The sequence below is a fragment of the Cyclospora cayetanensis genome, unplaced genomic scaffold (assembly GCF_002999335.1).
Source record: "Cyclospora cayetanensis isolate NF1_C8 unplaced genomic scaffold, CcayRef3 CcayRef3_contig_28, whole genome shotgun sequence".
NCBI lineage: Eukaryota > Apicomplexa > Conoidasida > Eucoccidiorida > Eimeriidae > Cyclospora > Cyclospora cayetanensis.
Genome location: NW_020312236.1, coordinates 192,472 through 212,712, shown reverse-complemented (window position 1 = coordinate 212,712; position 20,241 = coordinate 192,472). Strand labels below are relative to the sequence as shown.

The 20,241-nt window shown below is 52.5% G+C and overlaps 2 protein-coding genes across 2 annotated transcripts; one reads left to right on the top strand and one right to left on the bottom strand.

Annotated features, from left to right (window-relative positions):
* Positions 1–727: 727 nt before the first annotated feature.
* LOC34623483 (AF4/FMR2 family member 4) lies at positions 728–6,237 on the bottom strand. The gene is made up of 9 exons (XM_026338599.1): positions 6,066–6,237; positions 5,816–5,931; positions 4,109–4,879; positions 3,761–4,027; positions 3,318–3,459; positions 2,041–2,493; positions 1,538–1,626; positions 1,115–1,312; positions 728–1,009 (listed from the first exon to the last, which is right to left on the bottom strand). The coding sequence occupies exons 1-9, from the start codon at positions 6,235–6,237 to the stop codon at positions 728–730; spliced, it is 2,490 nt and encodes an 829-aa protein (XP_026194384.1).
* A 243-nt stretch (positions 6,238–6,480) lies between these two features.
* LOC34623480 lies at positions 6,481–19,887 on the top strand. The gene is made up of 20 exons (XM_026338610.1): positions 6,481–6,885; positions 7,204–7,419; positions 7,806–8,046; positions 8,726–9,073; positions 9,794–10,136; positions 10,638–10,719; positions 11,059–11,184; positions 12,953–13,014; positions 13,269–13,515; positions 14,427–14,702; positions 15,088–15,153; positions 15,482–15,580; positions 15,957–16,256; positions 16,625–16,732; positions 17,016–17,148; positions 17,670–17,911; positions 18,176–18,306; positions 18,437–18,572; positions 18,890–19,212; positions 19,578–19,887. Exons 1-20 carry the CDS (start codon positions 6,481–6,483, stop codon positions 19,885–19,887), a joined length of 4,194 nt encoding a protein of 1,397 aa, XP_026194395.1.
* The last annotated feature ends 354 nt before the right edge of the window (positions 19,888–20,241 follow it).

Sequence of the window (20,241 nt, the reverse complement as noted above, 5' to 3'; positions counted from 1 at the left end):
AAAGGCATGTGAGGCCATTGAGGCATTCGGCGAGCGAAGGCGGACTGCTAGTGTAGGTGTGCGCGTCGTCGCGTGCATGTTTTCCCTAGATCGAACATCAAGTGTCTAGGCGTTTTATTGGGAAGAATGTATGCGCCTAAGCTGTGACTCCTGCTTGCTCTTCGGGCGGGCACCTAGTTTACTGAAGAGACCTTCCCCCAAAGGTCTCTCTCTCTCTGTGCCGTACGATAAACTGAGGCATAACAAGGAGCTCGCCCCCTTTTGCCAGCCGTCCAAGTCAAAATGCACAGCAGCTGCCTGCCTGTCTGCCTACTGTGCACTATACGGGCTAATTGCAAGGAACTACGCGCATAAAGGTTGGACCTTGAATGCTGTTTGCGCCAGGTGAATCAGCAGCAACTCGGAGAGCCACGAGGGTTCCCCAATATACACATAAAGAAACTAAGCCAGGACCTAACTAAGGCGTTGTTGGCACGCGCTGTAATCCTGAAGCTTGAAGATGCACACCCCTGCGCATCCTGAAAACAGTCGACTGATGGCGAGCACTATGCCGTTCAAGTACAGTTTGTCGTACAGATAAAAATTGCTTAGGCTTGCCTACCCCTCTCCGCCTGCCCCGTACGTACCCATCACCCCTGGCTAGCGTCTCACCCAGAAAGCCTCCCCGAGGGGCCTGTACACATGCGCCTTCATGGCTGAACTGCAGACAGACTGGAAGCTGCAAGTTTTACGCTCTTGCCCGCAAGCGTGTCAATACACATCTGGGAACCTGCACCCACACAGACACCAGATATCCCGCAGCGGCGCGCATGCAGAAGAAGCCGCCATTCTCAGCGTCTACTGAACGAACGGCTTGCAGCCGCAGTGTCTCCCTCGCCCCTGGCGAAGGCAAGAGACAGCACGCCAACGCTTGGCACGATCCAGTGCCCCCTTTCGAAGCGCCTCCCTCTGCATGCAGCGGGCGCTCAAACCCTCTGGAGGCACCCCCATGGTGGATGTAAAAGGCAATCTGAGTGTGTGTGCGCCAAAGAAGCTTTTGTCGATGCACGCCGACTTCCCCCCCCAGCAGCTCGCACCACCCCCTCACGACAAGCGCAAAAGTGCACGAAAAAACGCAACATAAAGTTGCTGCCAACCTGCGGTCAAAAGATGTGTCTCTGCAGGGGCTGTTTCGCCCTGCGTTGGCTGCGGATGCAAGGAGGAGGGTAGAAGCTGCGTCCCTCAAAGTGCGCAAGCGCTGTTGCGCTCGATTTAATTCCTCTTGGAGGTGCTGTGCCTCCTCAGTCTTGGCTGCCAGGTTCTGCTGCAGCGTCTGCAGCACCGAAGGCAGCAGCTACATGCGCCACATCGAGGAGCAGGCCTCTAGATGCAGCAGGCAGAGACGCTTGCGGAAATAAGTCGCTCAGCGAGAGAGACACAAGTGCAGACAGCGATTTAGCCAGTGGTACCCACTGCGGAGATGAACAGCGGCTCAAACACTAAGAGGCCTCGTCCCCCCGTCCCTTCCCTCTTCTCCCCCCTGCGTGATGCCACACACTTGCAGCTTCTCATGCTGTGCCTTGACAGCCCTCGCCAGTAACAGCTTGTCGTTCTGCAAAAGTTCTACTCTCCTTGCCAGCTCGTGATCTGCAGGCGGATCGAACAACGCAATCAGAGCAGCAGCCCAGCCGTCTTTCGTGAGGCTGCCGCCACTACGTCAAACACAATTGCGACATGGACTGTCTGTCTGTCTGTTTGCCTATCCATCTGCCTGTCTATCTGCCTATCTATCTGTCTGTCTGTTTGTTTGCCTATCTATCTGCCTGTCTATCTGCCTATCTATCTGTCTGTCTGTTTGCCTATCTATCTGCCTGTCTGTCTGTCTCCTTGCACGCGTCTGCTGCAGCGCTACCAGCAACACCTGCAATCGACGAGGTCGCGCAGAGACAACACTATGGCGAACACAGGTAGGCCCTCACTAATTCACCCTCTCTCTCTCTCTCTGTCTCTCTCTCTCTTTGTCTCTCTCTCTCTGTCTCTCTCTCTCTGTCATTCCCTTACTCTCCGCTTCCTTGGCGAGATCAGCCTGGGAGAGTTCCTCTTCCTGCTGCTGCACGCTAGCCAGCTGCAGCGCATGCTGTCGCAGCAGTGCAGCTGCCTTAGCCTTCGCCTCCTCGCCACTGCCAGCAGCAACTATTGCCCAGAGAAGGCGTTCCGCTACCTCCTCACACCACGCTTCTGGCAAGCTCTCCCGTTTTGCCCTCGAGGGAAGCTGATCGGCAACGCCTCCCGCAGAGACGGAGGGACGGGCAAAGCCGCAAGAAGAGGCTGTAACGGGCAAGGCGAGTGCAGGAGGAGGAGGAGACGCGTGAAGCGCCAGCTGCTGCGAATACGAACCCTCCAGGAGCGGCGAAGGAGCCTCACTTGAGCCTCTCCCATCAGCAGCGTCCACCCCACAAAAGCCCCGTGTGCGGCTGCTCGAGTCTGCTGCACCTGCTGCTGCAGCAGCAGCTGCTGCTGCTGCTGTTGCTGCAGCAGGGGGGCCTCCCGCAGCTGCAGCCGCCTCCTCGAGAACATCGAGGCAGTCCGAATCGGCTGAGGCACAAGCGCGCAGACAGGTGAAACGTGCATGTGCAGGCAGCGCTGCGTACACACGCGCATCGTTCAGAGAGAAAAGACGGAGACAGCACTCACAGACGGCTACCGACACGAAGCCGCTGCCAAGAGCCGCAGCCTCTGCCCTTCCCAGCCGCAGGAGACCTCTTTCACGCCACGCGTCCATGCAGCTGCCCTCTACAGTGCAAAAGCAGCAGCCCAGAAGGTAGCAAGCCATCAAATATATATATATATATATACATATGTACACGCATGTGTATACACATATACACATATATGTACACTTAAATATATGCATATATGTACACTTGAATATATACATATATGTACACTCATATACACACCTATGTACACTTGCATATATATATACATATATATATATATACATATATACACATATACGTACACTTAGATATATACATATGTACACTCATATACATGCATATGTACACTCATATACACGCATATGTACACTCATATGCACACCTATGTACACTCATATGCACACCTATGTACACTCATATACACACCTATGTACACTTATATATATATTTATATATATACATATATGCACACATATGTACACTCATATACACGCATATGTACACTCATATACACACCTATGTACACTTATATATATATAGATATACACATATACACACCTATGTACACTCATATACACACACATATATATATATATATATACATATATATATATATACCGTCTGGGCCTCTCTTCCGCTTGCTCATCGACCGTCCTGATCTCGGGTAGTGCAATCCTGTGTTGGTATCGCTGAGAACCCTAACGAGTGCATGCGCCCTCTGGAAGTCATTTTCTGCAGTTTCAAGCAACGAAATAATGAGCTGAGCGCAGACACGCGGCAAGAACCCCAGAAACACAAGAGGAAGGGGCGTAGGCGTGCAAGGACGGGGAGGCAGCGAGGCGAAAAAAGGCTGCACTGAACAGCCATGCAGCAAAGTCAAGCGGAAGCAGGAGAAGAGACACGTCGTGCGCGAAGCGGTGTCGCTGGCCTCACGAGAGGCAGAGCAGGAGTGCCTAGCAACACAGCAGAAGTCGGGAAGCAAGCGGGGGAAAGGGGCAGCGCAGGAGGAGACAGACTGCGCCGAGCAGTCTGCCTTCTCCTGCGGTGTATGGACACCTCACGCCCTGGTGCAATGAGGGGAAGGCCTTGCAGAGCTCAGCGAGGTTGGCTGCGAAGGTTGGCGGCCTCCTGGGGCCTTCGAAGCAGACGATGTTGCTGCTGCTGCTGCTGCTGCTGCTGCTGCTGCTGCTGCTGCTGCTGCTGCTGTTGCTGCTGTTGTGGCAAGGGCAACTGCACGCCAAGCAGCAGTCCCCCTCCCCACTGGAGCCGTTCTGTCGCGTTGCTGCGGTGGGCGTTGCAGCACTTGCAGCACCTGCAGCAGCTGCTCCAGTAGCGGCAGCACTTGGTGTTGCACTTGCAGCACTTGCAGCAGCTGCTCCAGTAGCAGCAGCTCTTGGCGTTGCACTCGCGGCACTTGCAGCTGCTGCTCCTCCTCTGGATGGCGTAGTTGTGTCAGAGGGGTCGGTGGAGGCGGGAAGCTCAGTCGCCGGCAAGGCACTGTGTCCAGTGCGTTCCGCAGAAGCGGAGGCGTCTCCCAGACTAACGCTCGGCCCTACAGCCGTCTTGTTGGTAGCGAGAATTAGAGAGCCTTCGCTGGCTTGAGCTTTGCACAAGCTGCAGCAGGGAAACCCTGTGCGAGTTCGCTTCGCGTCCACGTGCAGCTGCTGCGTCAAGTCGAATGACAGCTTGTGCATCTGATTTCCCAATGCGTGCTCTGCAGAAAGGGAGTCGAAGGCCTCTCCCCTGTTCGCAGCAGCCTCCATGCTGCTGCTGTGCTTCGCCCCCGCCGAGGCTGAGAAGGAGGGGCCCCCCCCCAGAGGGTTCTTGGCGAGGAGGGGCCCCCCGGGTAGGCCAGCTGCGCTGCGGATCGCGGGGGAACACGCAGCCATTGGGAAAGACGCTCTGCCGATCGGCTGTAGCCGCGGAGATGGAGGCTGCTGCTGGGAGGGGGGCTGACAAGGCAGCTCTGAGCCCGTCTTGTGCTCTCTCTGCGCCTGGCCTCGCCGGTGCTGCACGAAGCCTTCGCCTTTTTGCACTTGCTGGGAGTGCGCGTCCTCTTCGCCAGGTAGTCCTTCTGGAAACGTGTTCTCCCCCCTCTCTGCATCAGCCGCTGCAGGACCATCCGCGTGCATGTTCGAGGGCCCCCAGAGCGCAGCGGGGGGTGCCACAGCCATCCGCAGCTGAAAAGCCACCCGCGCCTTCGGAAGGCTTCCCCGCGCAGAGGCAGCGCTGAGAGAGAGAAGAAAGTCCGCTCGCCACTCGCGGGGTGTCGCGTTGTGCCTGCCGGGGGAGCCGGCAAGCGGGGAAAGCGCAGATGTCGAAGGAGCGCCAAGACACAGAAAGCTTCAGACAGAAACGGAAGGCCCCTAAAACAAGAATAAAGGCCCCATGTAAGACACTGAGACGCTTTCCACGCCCAACCGATCGCCGCACGGCTGCGCCGCTTCCCTGCATGCAGTGGTGCACAGGGGCATGGAGAGGAATGAACGAACAAACGCTAGAAAGGACCAAGTAAATGCGACAGTGCAGCTAGAACCGAATTACTCGCTCTCCTACGCAAATTCATTCATCGCCTCTTATTTTATTGCATCGAGCACGCTGTGTGCTCTGGGCCAGCAGACTCGCTGCTCTTGCGGCTGCTGCTGCCGCCGCCGCGCACACTGCTGAGGGACTCCTCCTAGGGTTTTTTATTTGCGTTTCCGCTTTGTTGGCTAAGGAAGAGCTTATATTCAATGCAAAGAGCCTCAGTCTGGCCAGCGGGAGGCAGAAAGTGGCCGCGCATCTCCCCTGCAGTGGCGGCCATCGAGTCGTCCGTGAGCTGCAGCGGCTCATTCACGCAGAGCTCATCATGGTAAATGCCTTGCAGATCTCCCCAGCGGCACCCGCGCACAAGCAGTGTGAAGAAAGACTTATGAATTTTACGTTTATCCCCCTTGAAACCCAGGTTTTTTTGTTTTGCTCTGCACCATTTACACTGCAACTCCCGAGGAAGCCGTCTGTCAGCAGCAGCATCGTCCGCCTGGCTGTCCATCATCGATGAGCGCCTGTTCACAGTAATTCAGCTTTCTCGACCCCCTCTTATAAGAGTCGTTTGTCAGTGCTCTCCGGGGAAGCGCGAGATCAGCTGCTTTCTGTCCTCGCTCCCTTGCCGCCTCCTTGCCAAGACCCTCTCCCGTAGTCTGACGCTGTGCTCGCCAGTTCACTGCGGCTGTCCGGCAGAACTCGGCGGTGTCTTTGGGTGGATTTGGGAAGCATCAGGTGTAGGCCGCTCCGGTTCAATGCGCGCTTCCACCGCTTTCCCCTCCGTTTCTCCCCTGAGGTACCGATACACCCGGACAGGTCGTGTGTGTTATCGAGGACTCCCACCAAGACAACCGGAAGAAACTTCCCGTTTTTCTTTAAAAAAAGGACCCTGAGCTTCCTGCCGCCGCTCCGTATTCCACTCCTGAACGTAGCAGCTGTTGCTGTCGAACTCGTCGTCATCATCCTGCAGGGGCTGCCTCCATGTGACATTTACCCCCCTACCTCGTCTTGCCATGATCTCCCTATGCCATTGCCTGCCCTCTTCATTGCCGCTCTCCCCGTGCTTCGCCGAGGCGCACATCACCCTTTTCGCAGCGGCAGGGAAAAGCAGAAGAGGAGGAGCAGCAGCAGCAGCAGCAGCCTGCGCTGCTGCTGCAGCCTCACCAGACCACGGCCCATAGACAGGCCTGCCCCCACCAGTGGCACCATTCCACCCCTCTGTTGTTGCAGGATTTCCTAGACTGCAGCAGCAGCAGCCATGGCAGTTCGCGCCATCGAGTACACAATCAAGGTGGAGGTGCACGAGGTGAGAGGACTCTCCTTTAAAGAGTCCGCCGGGGAAAAGGAAATTGTGCCGAACCCTTATGTGGATGTGACGGTGGGTGACGTCACCAAGAGTACAGTGCAAAAGAATCAAGTGGTGTCTGCGACATTCAACTCGACATTCAACTTTCAAACAACCCTCACCCCCGAGGAATTCCAGCGCAGCTACGTGGAACTTGACGTCATGCACAGATACACCTTGGTTGGAGGCATCGGCCTCCAGAGCGCCATGATCGGTAAATATGTACTGAGCTTCGCCTACGTCTACTCCAAAAGCCAGCACTGGATATACAGACAATGGGTGAAAATACGCAACTTCGAGCAACTCGTCACAGATCCTGTAAGCGTGTTTCTGCACCACCCCTCTCCTTCTCGCATACGGGGGGAGGGGCATTGCGTGCACCACACGAATTCAACCCCCAGGCGTGACGGCGGCTGGCATTGCCCTTCTCTGTGCAAACTGCTACATACAGGGGCCACTTGAATACAGAAAGCTAGGGGCTTAACGCCATCCGCGACAGAGCGGCGTATGGGGAAGTGGGAGTGTGGATTTAGCCTGTTTTCGTTCATTGGGCGAAGGAGGAACTGCGCTTTCGAGAAGCGTCTTTTGCACACTTTCGTCATGAAAACACCGCGTGTCACGATCTATGGTTCTCAGGGGATGATGCTTCTTACGGTCGGCATCTTTGGACCCGGAGATCTCTTGCCCGTTGTCGATGAAACCGTAGCCTACCTCAATGACGAAGGCGATCGCATCACCAAGGATATAGACGTGAAATCAACTTACTACAGTCTCACCGTCAACATCTTCAAAGGCCAGGATATCAGTGCCGTTGTTGGACAAATCACCAGCACATGCGAACCCTTCGTCAAGGTTTGCTTCGTGTGCTAGGAGCCATGTATTGTACTTGCTGTGCATCTGCTTCCGCGTATCTACTGTGGTGCAGGCTCACGCTTCCGTGCATCTTCTATAGTGCAGGCTCACGCTTTCGTGCATCTTCTGTAGTGCAGGCTCATGCTTCCGCGCATCTACTGCAGTACAGGCTCACGCTTCTACTGTAGTGCAGGCTCATGCCTCCGTGTATCTACTGTAGTACAGGCTCACGCTCCTACTGTAGTACAGGCTCACGCTTCTACTGTAGTGCAGGCTCACGCTCCTACTGTAGTACAGGCTCGTGCTTTCGTGCATCTACTGCAGTACAGACTTTGCTTTCGTGTATCTACTGGCTCTGCTCCCGTGATTCTACTGCGATCATGCAGGTGAAACACGGTGGCGCTGAACTTCAAACACGATCGCTGCCAGAACGTAGTCCTGAGTGGCAGGCGTCGATCTCGCTGCCTGCCTGTATCCCCTGCCACGATGGAACTGTCTTGGTAGAGTTGTGGAACGGCAGCAGCAATCCCGTCCTCATGGCGTCGATGGTGCTGGACTTTTTTGAACTTGTCAAAAACGAGACGCAGACGCGGTGGTTCAACTTTTACTGGAGGCCGCCTTCGGAAGGTCAGAAGCAGATTGCAGCTGTCTAGAGCTGCGCCGCAAGAGGAACCTCTAACACCCCCCGTAAAGGCTGCCCCTGTCTTGTGTGACGAATGCTGCATGCATGGCAGCAGCAAGCAAACAGGGGACCAAGGCAGACGCTATCCCCATAAGAGTTCAAGTGACGACTGCTGTGCATTCCAAGCCCACATTTAGACCCATATACACATACCCCATCCACGGTGCTAGCACACACATATTTGCCAATACATCCAGGCAACTAGAACACACATGTTCGCCTATATGCGTTCACACTGGTACATGCAAATAGCCGTAGTACACCCTCTCTCGTCACTTGGGGAAGACACACGTCTGCCGCACCAGCGCAGAGGCATTCAACCCAGCAGAGGAACCTTGTCCAGCAGCAGACAGAACCTCCTTCCGCTTCTCCCCATGCATCTGCTGGCATTTTTTGGCTAATACGTTCGTTATCATCTGCTTGCGAACAGGAGAGAGCACGGAGTCTGTGTGTGTGGCTCTGTTGGCCCTCCCTCCTCTTTTTCCTCTCCTTCTCTGCGGGGAAGAAGGGGGAGAAGAGGGAGCAAGGGGAAGGGGGAAAAACACCTGCTGTGCACTTGTGTGGCTCTGCGTGCGTCGTGGATGCGCCTCTTTCTTCCTTTCTGCTGCTCCTGCTCCTTTTCAGGCCTGTTGGGGGCTGTGCAGGACATGTTGACGAATGCGGAGCTGCGGCAGTCGAATGCGTATGCAGGACGAATCCTCTTGAATGCTTCTTGCGCGAAAGTGCAGGCCCCTCTGCCCATGGGTGTTCGATCCACACGCGCCATTCACGAGCCGCCGCAGGTGGAGTACTCTTTGTGGGCTGATGTTTATGAGATTTCTTGCAACGCCGTGCTGGGAAACGAGCTTCAAGCAGAAGTCGCATTCGGACCGCACACGCTGAAATCACCCCCCCTCATGGTCGAAGAAGCGGGATCTTACACTCTCGAAGCCGCACAGGGGCGCATGGAGGAGCTCAGAGTGTATCTTCCTGGTGAGTTTTTCGTGGAAAGCAGCAGGCAGCATGCGAAATTGCCTCCTCGGCCCCTTTCGCTCTGTGCGACCCCCTTCACCTGTCGCATTGGATGGGCAGGGCAGGAGCAGTGCAGGGGGATGCTGGGAAGGCGGCTTTCCCCATGATGCAAAACACAAAAAACACAAACCTGCACAGATCGAAATGCAACCTTCAGAGGTTGCCCATGCCAAATATATTCAAAGCGCGCAGGCAAACATACACCCCAAACCGCACGCTCACTGGCCTTTTAAAGGTCTTACTGTTGCACTATGTGTGCACCATGCATCCCTGTACTTCGCTTCCCACACTGCTAAGCCCCTGCACCTATGCGGCATATATATACAAATATATGTACATATCTAAATATATCCACCATTTTACACACACAGACACATACATGACTTACACACACCTCCATACATTCACACACACCTCCATACATACACCTCCATACATACACCTCCATATATACACACCTCCATACACACACACACACACAAACACCTCCATACGCACACACACAAACACCTCCATACACACACACACACACATCCATACACACACACATACCTCCATACACACACACACACCTCCATACATATACACACTCACGCCTCCACACACACACACCTCCATTCACACATACAACCGCGTGCATTTCTTTATGCATCTGCATGTGGGACTACCGTTTTTTTGCAGCCGAGGATGCACAAACATGGGTAATTTTTTTGTACATCAGTAGCCTCTCTGCAACGAACGCCGCCGCTCACGTGGCAGCAAATTTGGTGAATTGGTTGGGTGGACTCACGGGAGGCGGTGAGGGTGGGCATTCCCAAGAGTCGAGTGTGCAGAGAACTCGGCTTGCCTGGGCAATGCTTCCCTTCAACTCGAAAATGCTGCAAGATGGAAAACCAGTGTGGTATTCGCTGAGAGCCTGCGATGGCTCGGGCACAGATCCTTTCTCTGTGCTTGTCTCTCTAACGTGCAAACCTTCCAAAACTATTGGAGAAAGGCCTGCAAGGCTCCAGTACAATTTGCAGCGGTAAGGCGGCTTTGGCGCGTGTGGGTGCGCATCGCGGAGGAGGAAAAAGATCGACACCCCTTGTGGCTGGCTAGACGGGGGGGCGGGGGAGAGGAAAGTCGGAGGAGGGAAGGAACGTAGGAGAGGGGGAAACGGAGGGTGGAAGAGAGAGGAGGGAGAAAGAAAGGTGGGAGTAGGGGGAGAAAAAACGTGGAAGAGAGAGGAGGGAGAAACGAAGGTGGGAGTAGGGGGAAAAACGTGGAAGAGAGAGGAGGGAGAAACGAAGGTGGGAGAAGGGAGCAGTGGCAACAAACCTTTTTTCTCTAGGGCAAGGGCCTTTGTGTTTGGTGGCGTTTGTGTCGCTGAGAGGTGTCTAGACAGCTGCGTGAAGGCTTGTGCAGCAGTTCAATTTCTTTGTGGGGAAGGATCATGCAGTTGTGCAAGCGTGATCTTCACTGGTGTGTTCTCTTTGTACACAACACGTGCGTATTCGATTCTCACCCTGCGTCGTGTCACCCGCAGATACTATTTTCGCGCGCTTATTTACGAGGGCTTGCATCTTCCCGCGGTGGGCTACAATCAATTTCCAAACCCTTACATTAAGGTGAGAGGATGCAGCACCGGAGAGAGGGGGAGGCTTTCTGCGAGCTTTTTCTTGCACGTGCATGCGAAAGCACCTGGCTGTCTTTTCGCCTCTGACCTTGTCAGTCTCCCCCTTGTTCGCGTGGTAGGTGTGGCAGCTGTGCCGTCTCGTTTCGCCTTCTCCGAATGCTGTGGCTTTTTTTCCTGCTTCCTGGTGGCTACATGTCGTGTTTTTTCGCTTACCGAGAGCCGCCCTTCAAGAGCGATGAGAAACCTCGGCAATTTAATGAGTATTTTCGCGATTCTCGCCAAAAAAACGCGCACAGGCCGTTCGTGGTTTCGCAATGGTATGCATGCACAGGTAGTGCTTGGCAGCCAGCAGCTCAAGACGCTCACCTTCCGGCAGACCCTTAATCCCTCTTACTACGAGGCTATGGAAACGGAAGTCATTCTTCCAGAGATGATGCAACTCGCTCCCGACATTGTGGTGAGTGCCGCTAAACAGAAGCTTTGCACCGCAGGACGCCTTTTGCCTCCTTAATCCGCTCGCCTTACGCGCCTCGCATGCGACGGATAACCCCCCTCACTACCACTTCTTTTCTTCTTTTTCCCATCCTCAGGCGCTTAAGGTGTCTGGCTGTCTGTTTTTCCCTTTTTGTGTACATATCTGTGTGTCTGTCTGTGTATATGTCTGTTGTTGTCTGTTTATGCATATGTCTGTGTGTCTGTTTGTGTATATATCTGCATGTCTGTTTGTACGTGTCTGTTTGTGTATGCATCTGTTTGTCTGTTTTTGTGTATGTCTGTTTTTGTCTGTTTGTGTATATATCTGCATGTCTGTTTGTCTGTTTGTACGTGGCTGTTTGTGTGCATATCTGTGTGTCTGTTTGTCTATTTGTCTTTTTTTGTACATATCTGTATGTCTGCTTGTTTATATATCTGTATGTCTGTTTGTACGTGTCTGTTTGTGTACATATCTGTTTGTCCATCTGTCTGTTTGTGCATATGTCTGCTTTTGTCTGTTTGTGTACATATCCGTGTGTCTGTTTGTCTGTTTGTGTGTGTATCTGTTTGTCTGTTTGTACGTGTCTGTCTGTGTACATATCTGTTTGTCTATTTGTCTGTTTGTGTATATGTCTGCTTTTGTCTGTTTGTGTACATATCCGTGTGTCTGTTTGTCTGTTTGTGTGTGTATCTGTTTGTCTGTTTGTACGTGTCTGTTTGTGTACATATCTGTTTGTCTATTTGTCTGTTTGTGTATATGTCTGTTTCTGTCTGTTTGTCTGTTTATGTACACATCTGTTTGTCTATTTGTCCGTTCGTGTGTATGTCTGTTTTTCCAACGGTCTGTTTGTGTATATGTCTGCTTTTGTCTATTTGTTTATTTATCTGTATGTGTGTTTGTCTGTTTGTACGTGTCTGTTTGTGTACATATCTGTGTGTCTGTTTGTCTATTTGTCTGTGTGTGTATGTCTGTTTTTGTCTGTTTTTGTCTGTTTGTGTATGTCTGTTTTTGTCTGTTTGTGTATATATCTGTATGTCTGTTTGTATATATATCTGTTTGTCTGTTTGTGTGTATATCTGTATGTCTGTTTGTCTGTTTGTACGTGTCTGTCTGTGTACATATCTGTTTGCCTATTTGTCTGTTTGTACGTGTTTGTCTGTGTACATATCTGTGCGTCTGTTTGTGTATCTATCTGCTTGTCTGTTTGTGTACATATCTGTGTGTCTATTTGTCTGTTTTTGTTTATTTGTGTATGTTTCTGTGTGTCTGCTTGTGTAACTATCTGCATGTCTGTTTGCCTATTTGTCTGCTTTTGTCTGTTCATGTCTGTTTGTCTGTATGTGTATATATATCTGGATGTCCGTTTGTGTGTATATCTGCATGTCTCTTTGTCGGCTTGTACTTGTCTGTTTGTGTGCCTATCTGTCTATCTATTTGTTTGTTTGTGTGTATGTCTGTTGGTGTACATATCTGTGTGTCTTCTGTTTTTGTCTGCTTGAGTATGTATCTGATTGTCTATTTGTGTGTGTACGTGTATGTCTGTCTGTCTGCTTGTACGTGTCTGTGTACATATCTGTGTGTCTCTTTACGTCTGTTTGTCTGTATGTGTGTACTTCTGTATGTCTGTTTGTACGTGTCTGTTTTGTACATTTCTGTGTGTCTGTACGTGCATGCCTGTGCGTGTGTTTGTTCGTATTTGCCTGCATCTGTTGCTGTGTCTGTCGTCTGTGCGCTTGCTTATGACCTTCAGCTAGAGGTGTGTTCAGAAGCAGAATCAATCATTTCTTCGGATATCGTCTTGGGAGCCACGACGTGGGTAGCGTTCTGCATGTTTCCCTCTCGCTCTTCCCTTCCGTTTGGCTTTTTTCGTTGCAGCCTGGCTCTGCCGTTTCAGATCTTTCGAGGCGTGTGTTGTGAGACACGCGAGGGGGGAGGGGGCTTTTCTTATGTCCTTCGTATTGCAATATATTTGCGAGATATTTGCAATATATCACCCCATTTGGGAACGCTCCCGCAGGCGAGTTGGTGCCTCTTGCCTTTGCGCGACTCCTCTGCCAATCGTCCAGATATCCTATCCAGAAAGTGCCAAAGGAGTGGAAGAAAGCTCCTGTTTGGCTGATGCTGCAATCGAAGCTGTATCCTCGGTGCAAGGCGAAAGTACTGGTTGCATTCGAGCTAGTTCCTGCGGAGCTTGTGGAGAACGACACGTATCCCTTCTTTGACGACATACGACCCTCCACAAAGCAAGCAACAGTCTCGATTTTCCTTGTCGGAGTGCGTCTCTTCTCCCCCCTCCAAAGGCCGTATGTGGAGGTAAGAAGATGCGCCTCTTCTTCGCCATCAGGCTGCCTGCGCAGCAGCTTGGAAGCGACACTTTTTCTAATCCAGGCAGAAAGCACAAGTGCTGCATGTGCACATAGCATCAAAGAGGCATGCTATTTTTGTACGCTCACTCTATTGCGTGGCATGTCACTAGTGTCCTCTATACATACACGTACACATCTATGCATGTATACATCTATGCATGTATACATATATTCATGTATACATATATTCATGTATACATATATACATATGCACATCTATACATGCGCACATATATACATATACACATCTATACATACGCACATATATACATATACACATATATATATATATATGCATGGAAAGAACGGGAGAGACGATGCCATGTGCGTGTGCATGCACAAGTAGCGCACCCGTCGGGATACCTTTCTCCCCTGGTGTGCATGCTGTAAAGCTGTCAGTAGTCCGCCTGTGCAACCTTCTTGTCGGAATTACAAATGGTGCCATAATGGCATGCGACAAGCTTTTTTGCTACTTGCCTTGGCCCACTATGTGGAGAAGCGACATTCGGGGGAGAGGGGGTTGAACGTTGTTTGAGGAGAAGGCTTTCTGTGTAGCCACGACGGGTGCCTCACTCGGTGTCTGCTTTTGCTTTACTCTCACTTCAGCGCCTTGTTTGTTGCGCCTCCCTCGCTTTCCGTGCGCGTCCTCTGGAGCGACCTGTATTTGCGTGCATGCCGAGTTTCGACGCCATGGTGGCGCACACGACGCCATGGTAGCGCACACGACGCCATGGTGGCGCACGGAGGGGAAAATAGGAGGAGCAAAAGAGGGGAAAGTACCGGATGGGGAAAGCCTTCTTCCTTGCCTGTCGTTTATCGCGTCTGCGGCTCGTCGTGCGCCTGCATGCGCGCATGCAGCTCTGCTTTGGACGCGACGTCGAAGACACAACCAAGCCGCTTTGGTCAGAGAAGACAAGCGAGCCGCACATGGGGGAAGGCGGCAACTGGAATTTTCTGCAGCACTTCAACGTCGGCGTCTCGCTTCCAAAACGCATGCAGCACCACTGCTTCATGGAGGTGAAGGTGCTAGACGAAGTGGAGGGAATCTCTGGAACGTCTCTTAAGGACGTTGGCATGGCGTATATCACTCTTAATCCTTTGCTGCCTTGGCTAGAGCAGAGAGAACGGGAGGAGGTGCGCGCTGCATGCTTTTCCCCTCTTACTTGCCAGGATCGTTTGTAATGCCGTGCCATAATATTTACGGTTCCATGCTTGCTTTCCTGCTTGCCTACTTTTCTGCTTTCCTGCTTTCCAGCTTTTCTGCTTTCCAACTTTCCTTCTTTACTGCTTTTCTGCTTTCCAACTTTGCTGCTTGCTCCTGCGCTTGCGTTAAGAGGCTTTCCTTCTTGTTCATGATGCGGCGTCTCTCTGTGTGGAGCGAAGGCAGTACAATGTCTGCGTTTTTTAGCAAAAATCAGCCTTAGAGGGCGGCATGTCAAGAGAGCCCCTTGTTTTTCTGTGGGCTGCTGCGCACACGTGGGCTCGACCTGACGAGGCGTGCGGCGAAATGCTGTTGCAGACACGAGAAATGTTCAAGCTGCAAGTCATGGAAGAAGTGATGATTGAGGACGCCGAAAATGCTAGAGTACATACAGATATACATATATATGTATACATATATATATCTACATATATATATATATATTTATTGCGTAGTCGGTCGGCCGGCTGTTTGCACTGGTGCAATGGGGATTTTTGCGTTTTTTGCTGCTGGTGCTTTTGACCTCTCCTCCGTCTGTAACCGCTGCTTTCTCTGTCTCTCCCACGCGTGAAAGTGCTCGAAAACGCGCTTTTTGTCGTGTGCAAATGCCTTGTGCACCAGCCGGACTGAGCGGCGAGGGCTGCTTCAGCATGCGCAGCGGGGGATTTTTTTGTTGCCGCTGGGAGCTGTTTGTGTGCCTCTCCGCATGCAGCGTCTGAGTGATGGCGTTGCTGGTCAGCCAGCGGAGGTTAAAGCCGCAGGAGAAGAAGGGGCCTTAGGGCATTCCAAGCCTGCTCCTGCCGCTGAGAAGGTGCGTCTTCCGGAGGGGAGGCAGTAGCTGAGCGGCAGGAAGCTTCTCCCGGAGCTCAACTGTAGAGAGGCACATCTAGAGATGCACAAACCCCAGTCTCCTAGAGAGGCATGGAAAGAGGGAGAGAGAGAGAGACAGACAAAGAGGGAAGATGAGAAATGCTCATTCCGACTCTAGTGCATGCATGTGCGTATAGTCTCTCTGTTTCTCTCTCTTACCTCCCTCACGCATTCTCTGTGTCTCTACGGGGTTCTCACTCTCTCCTCTCTAAGGTGTGTCTCTACGTAGTCAGCGGAAAATGAACACCACGGGGGCGTGTAGCGTAGTAATTTTGCGCGGATAAATTGTTTTTTTCGCACTGACTGCGCCTACATAGGTCAACAAGAAGATGCTGGTCCCTTACAACGATCCTGATTGTGCGAATTCGCGCTTAGAACCGCTGGATGATTATGTAGCTTTCGGAGCTGCTGCCATGCCTCCCGTCAATCGGATTAGTACAATTCGAGAAAAGCACATGGAACGGCCCCGCTCTCGGGGAAAAGGCTTTCTCGGTGCTCTTGCAATGAAGAAGAGCAACCCGATGGAAGGAGCCTACGCCAAAGAGAATGCTGCGTTGCACAAGCAGTCAGAACTGTACGGCTTCGAGCCTGAGGCACTCAACTTCGTCCTCACGATGGTATGCGATGCACAAAAAAACACGCATCTTCACGTACACATACATATATATACATACATATAGATGTGCCTATATGTACATATGTGCATGTATATATATATGTATATATATATATATATGTAGGGAGACACACACACACACACACACGCACTTTCACACACACTTTCACACTTTCTTACACACGCTTTCACCCACTTTTTGACGCCATAACGCTAAAAGCATTTTACACGACTTTTTCTGTGCCCCCCCGTACATGGCTGCCGCTGTGCTTGCCTGTCTGTCTGCCTGTTGTTGCGTCTCGTGCCCTCCTGCTGCTGCTACAGAATGCATAGGCGTGTTTTGAACTTTCCTCACGTGCTCCGCTGTAGGCTGACGATGACGAGGTCGAGGAGAACATGCGCGATGAAATTCCCTATGAGATGGAAACGGACTTTGGCGTCAACGACTTGCCTTATTTGAGGGTTCCTATCTTTAGGGTATGCGTTCTGTGTCTTTCCCGCGTTCTACAGAGTGTGGCAAGTGCGTCTATAGAATTGGAGGACGATGGTTCTGGGTGTGATTTGTGCTCTAGCGGCGTGCATGGCGAGACAGAGAGTCGCTTGCATTCGCTTGCAGGGGGAGGCATAACGAGGGCAGGTGGAGTTTTGGAAATTCTCTCCTTTCTTTGTATACCCCTACAGGAGGATACACTTGGCAACTCCCAGCAAAATGCTGATTGGGCCGTTTCAAGACGTTCTTCCTTTGTTGTGTGCGTTGCAGTGCACGGACTGCGGCGTTCCGGAGACGATTGGATACTTAAAATACATTTGCCGCGTTTACCAAGGCGAAAACATCGGTGAAGAAATGGAAGAAATGAACGAAGTCTGCCAGGATCTCGTGCAGAAATACGAAAGTGCGGTTCTTCCTTCCCGTGATTAGTTTCCCCCCTCTTGCTTGTTTTGCTGCTGCCTTCATAGCGTTGCGTGGCGTTTAGCACCTTTCCCATCGCTAGCTTCATTACAGATGCCGAAAGCGTAAGCCGTGGATGAAATAAGGACGCATGCAAGCGCACGCAATGCAAAAAAAGTCAAGGCAGTGAACTGGCCGCTAATTCTCCTTCTTTCCTCTTTTTCTCGCGCTTTTTTCGAGCGCTTCTGCCGCTTTCTTTTGCAGCGTGCAATTCTATAAGAGTATGCAGCTTTACCGAGAGCTGCTTTAATTCATCCTTCCCCCCAGGACCGATCTGTGCGGTTCCTTAGCGTGTGTTCCTCATGCAACGCAGTACTTTGCATGTCGTGTCTCTCGAAGGCGCTGTGCGCGCGTGCAAGTGGCACCTGTATTCACGTATTTTTGTATATATTCATGTATAGATAGATGCACTGCTTTTCTCGGAGTGCAATTTTCGGGGGTTTCGCTTCTTTCTCACATATTCAGGCACCCGCGACTTGGTGGTTCGTGCCTACGTGTTAGCGGCACGTGGATTAGTGCCGCCTTCTGGCGCTGCCGACATCCAGACGTACGTGTGGATTTATAATTCCTCGAGTTCAGAAACTCTTTGCGGGGGCCTAACCCACAACCTCAAGGATTCAGGGCATGTAAAGAAGCAGGGGTTCAAGCCTGAGTTCAACAGGTGCTACAGCCTCGCGTGTTCTCTCCCTGAACACGCCGTTGTTCAGGTGAGTGTTGCAGCACGGACCCTTTGACTTCGCCGCTCGAGGAAGCCTCTTCAAAGAGTAGCCACCAGTTTTGTTCTACCGAGGGAGGGCAGCGAGCTTGTGCTCCCCCTCCGGCCAGGAGGATGTGCAACGCGCAACGGGCTGTATTTCTGGTCGGTTGCGATCGGCACATCGTGGGGAGCTGGAGGCGTTCTTCTTGGCTTTGCCGAGGTCGCTTTTTTCGTGGCTCTCTCTGCCTCTTGTTTGTGACGTTATTGCATGCAGGTGGCCATCATGAATCAGGGAAGAGTACTCGACGAGTGCGTAGGACGCACCTTCATCGACATGGAAGATCGGTTCTTCAATTCAAAAGTCGCTGCCATGGTCGAGCAAGAGGTTACTCCCATCGAACTGCGGTGCGTGCAGAGCCTTGCAGTCTCCTGAGCGAGCTGCGTTGCAAAGGTTGCCTGCCCAAAGCCATCCTGCAAGAAAGGGGGGCATAGAAGGGTGCTCCGGGTGTGCTTGCCTCTCGTTCCCTCTCCTCAGAACACTGAAGAACGAAGGAAGCACAGTTTCGCACGGCACGCTGCGCGGCTTCTTTGAGATCATGACTGAGGATTACGCTCAGGAGCATCCGCCGTTCACTTTGGCCAGTGCTGAGGCAGATGACTTCCAGCTGCGGGTGCGTTGGTCGCGACAGTGATTTCTGCTGCACTCCAGTGCACTGCCTCTTCCACGCGTGCATGCCCGCAGGCAGCCGCTGAACTGGCAGGCCAAATTTCCACGGGCGCCTCGTGGGGATCACTCACCACTGTTCGGGCTGTCTGAACATGCACGCACGATGTGTGCATGCATGCGTGTGTGGAAGACAGACGAGAAGCTTCTTCCTCGGTGTTTGCTGGTGCGTGTATGTGTGTGGCATTGTGCGTGTCGGCTCGCCCTATGGATATTTACGAACATTTTCATGCACACTATTTGTGCGGGGTCGTGTATGTACAGCTGGTGATATGGCGCGTGAAGGCAGTTCCGATGGACGACAATTCATCCATTTCGATGTTCGTCCGATCGATCTTCACTCTGGAAGAGAACAACGAAGTAGTCCACGACACCGACACGCATTACAACAGCAAGGATGGCTCCGGCATATTCAACTGGCGCTGTGTCTTCGACGTCAAAATTCCCGCCCCTGTGCCTGTCCTCAAGGTTCAGATATGGAATTATGCAGTGTTAAGCTCAGGCGAGCCTATAGGCGAGTGCAACTTCGACCTCACCGCGGATTTCTTCAGGGCAAGGAAGAGAGGCCAAGTGTACAGACTGCCCAAGTAACACGACGAAGGCTGCGGCGAGCAGCCAACGCGTCCCTCTCTCTCCCGCTGCTGCCTCGAATATGCATCCCACCCTCCCTGCTGCGCTGCTTCTTGCCTGCACGTGCTTTTATAGGGCGGGCTTGGCAGCTCGGCTCACCCGAAAGCCGCTTGGTAGCAAACTCTTCCGCTAGTCACCTGAAGCCTCTGCTTACTTCTGGGGAGGGCTGCTTTCTTTCGTCGAACGGCCTCGACGTGCACGCACTTTCCCACACGTTCAGACTGCCCGTGGCGATTTCGCGCCTCTTTTCCTCCTTTCTCTCGTCACGACTGTGCGCATGCCTCTCTCTCTGCTCGGCCGTTGGGCTGCTGCGTACCTCCAGGTTCTGGCTCCGGTGCAGCCATCCAGCGTTCAAAGGCAAATCTCGCGGCTCAGTCGAGGTGGAAGCTAGCATTCTCCCTCTGAAGGAGGCCGACTACTCACCAGTTGGGCAGGGTCGAGAGGAGCCTAATCGAGATCCTTTTCTCCCTGCCGTGACGCAAAACAGAACGTACGTGGATTGGGAAGCGATCAACGAAACTGTGGGGGCTGCAAGCTCCGCCATTATGTCGGGGCTCAAATGGACAGGCGTGTGGATGGCAGTAGCTGGCATCGTAGCGATTGTCATTTTCATCATGTTCCTTCTGAAGTAAAGAAGAGGGTGTGGTGTTCGCCCCTTCATTCGGCGGCTGATGGCTCTGAGAGATTGCTTGTGTCGGGGTTTCCCCCAGGAGCATCCCGAAGAGACCAGCACACCCGCGCGCTGAGTAGTGTTGCTTGGGATGCCACGCATGCAACGTTTTCTCCGCATGCCCACACGATACGACGGATATCCATTATAGTCCTCCTGCCCTCCTTCGGCTCATGCCGGCGGGTGGGTGATGGTGGCAGGGAAGCAGCTGATAGCAAGCAGCTAATAGCAAGCACGACATGTCTACACATGGGGCCGTTGGGCTCTCTCTGGGGTGCAGCATACTGTGTAGAGGCGATACATCCCTGTCTTGACA

What these genes read in the sequence shown, in the direction of transcription:
- LOC34623483 (XM_026338599.1), bottom strand. Translation starts at nt 6,237, where the DNA reads ATGGCAAGACGAGGTAGGGGGGTAAATGTCACATGGAGGCAGCCCCTG. An exon ending in GAGCAGCAGCTGCAAGTGCC is followed by an intron (nt 4,028 to 4,108) that starts GCGAGTGCAACG and finishes GCTGCCGCTACT; the next exon opens with GGAGCAGCTGCTGCAGGTGC. An exon ending in TCTCGCCAAGGAAGCGGAGA is followed by an intron (nt 1,627 to 2,040) that starts GTAAGGGAATGA and finishes ATCCGCCTGCAG; the next exon opens with ATCACGAGCTGGCAAGGAGA.
- LOC34623480 (XM_026338610.1), top strand. Translation starts at nt 6,481, where the DNA reads ATGGCAGTTCGCGCCATCGAGTACACAATCAAGGTGGAGGTGCACGAG. An exon ending in TTCCAAACCCTTACATTAAG is followed by an intron (nt 10,720 to 11,058) that starts GTGAGAGGATGC and finishes ATGCATGCACAG; the next exon opens with GTAGTGCTTGGCAGCCAGCA. An exon ending in TCCAAAGGCCGTATGTGGAG is followed by an intron (nt 13,516 to 14,426) that starts GTAAGAAGATGC and finishes GCGCGCATGCAG; the next exon opens with CTCTGCTTTGGACGCGACGT.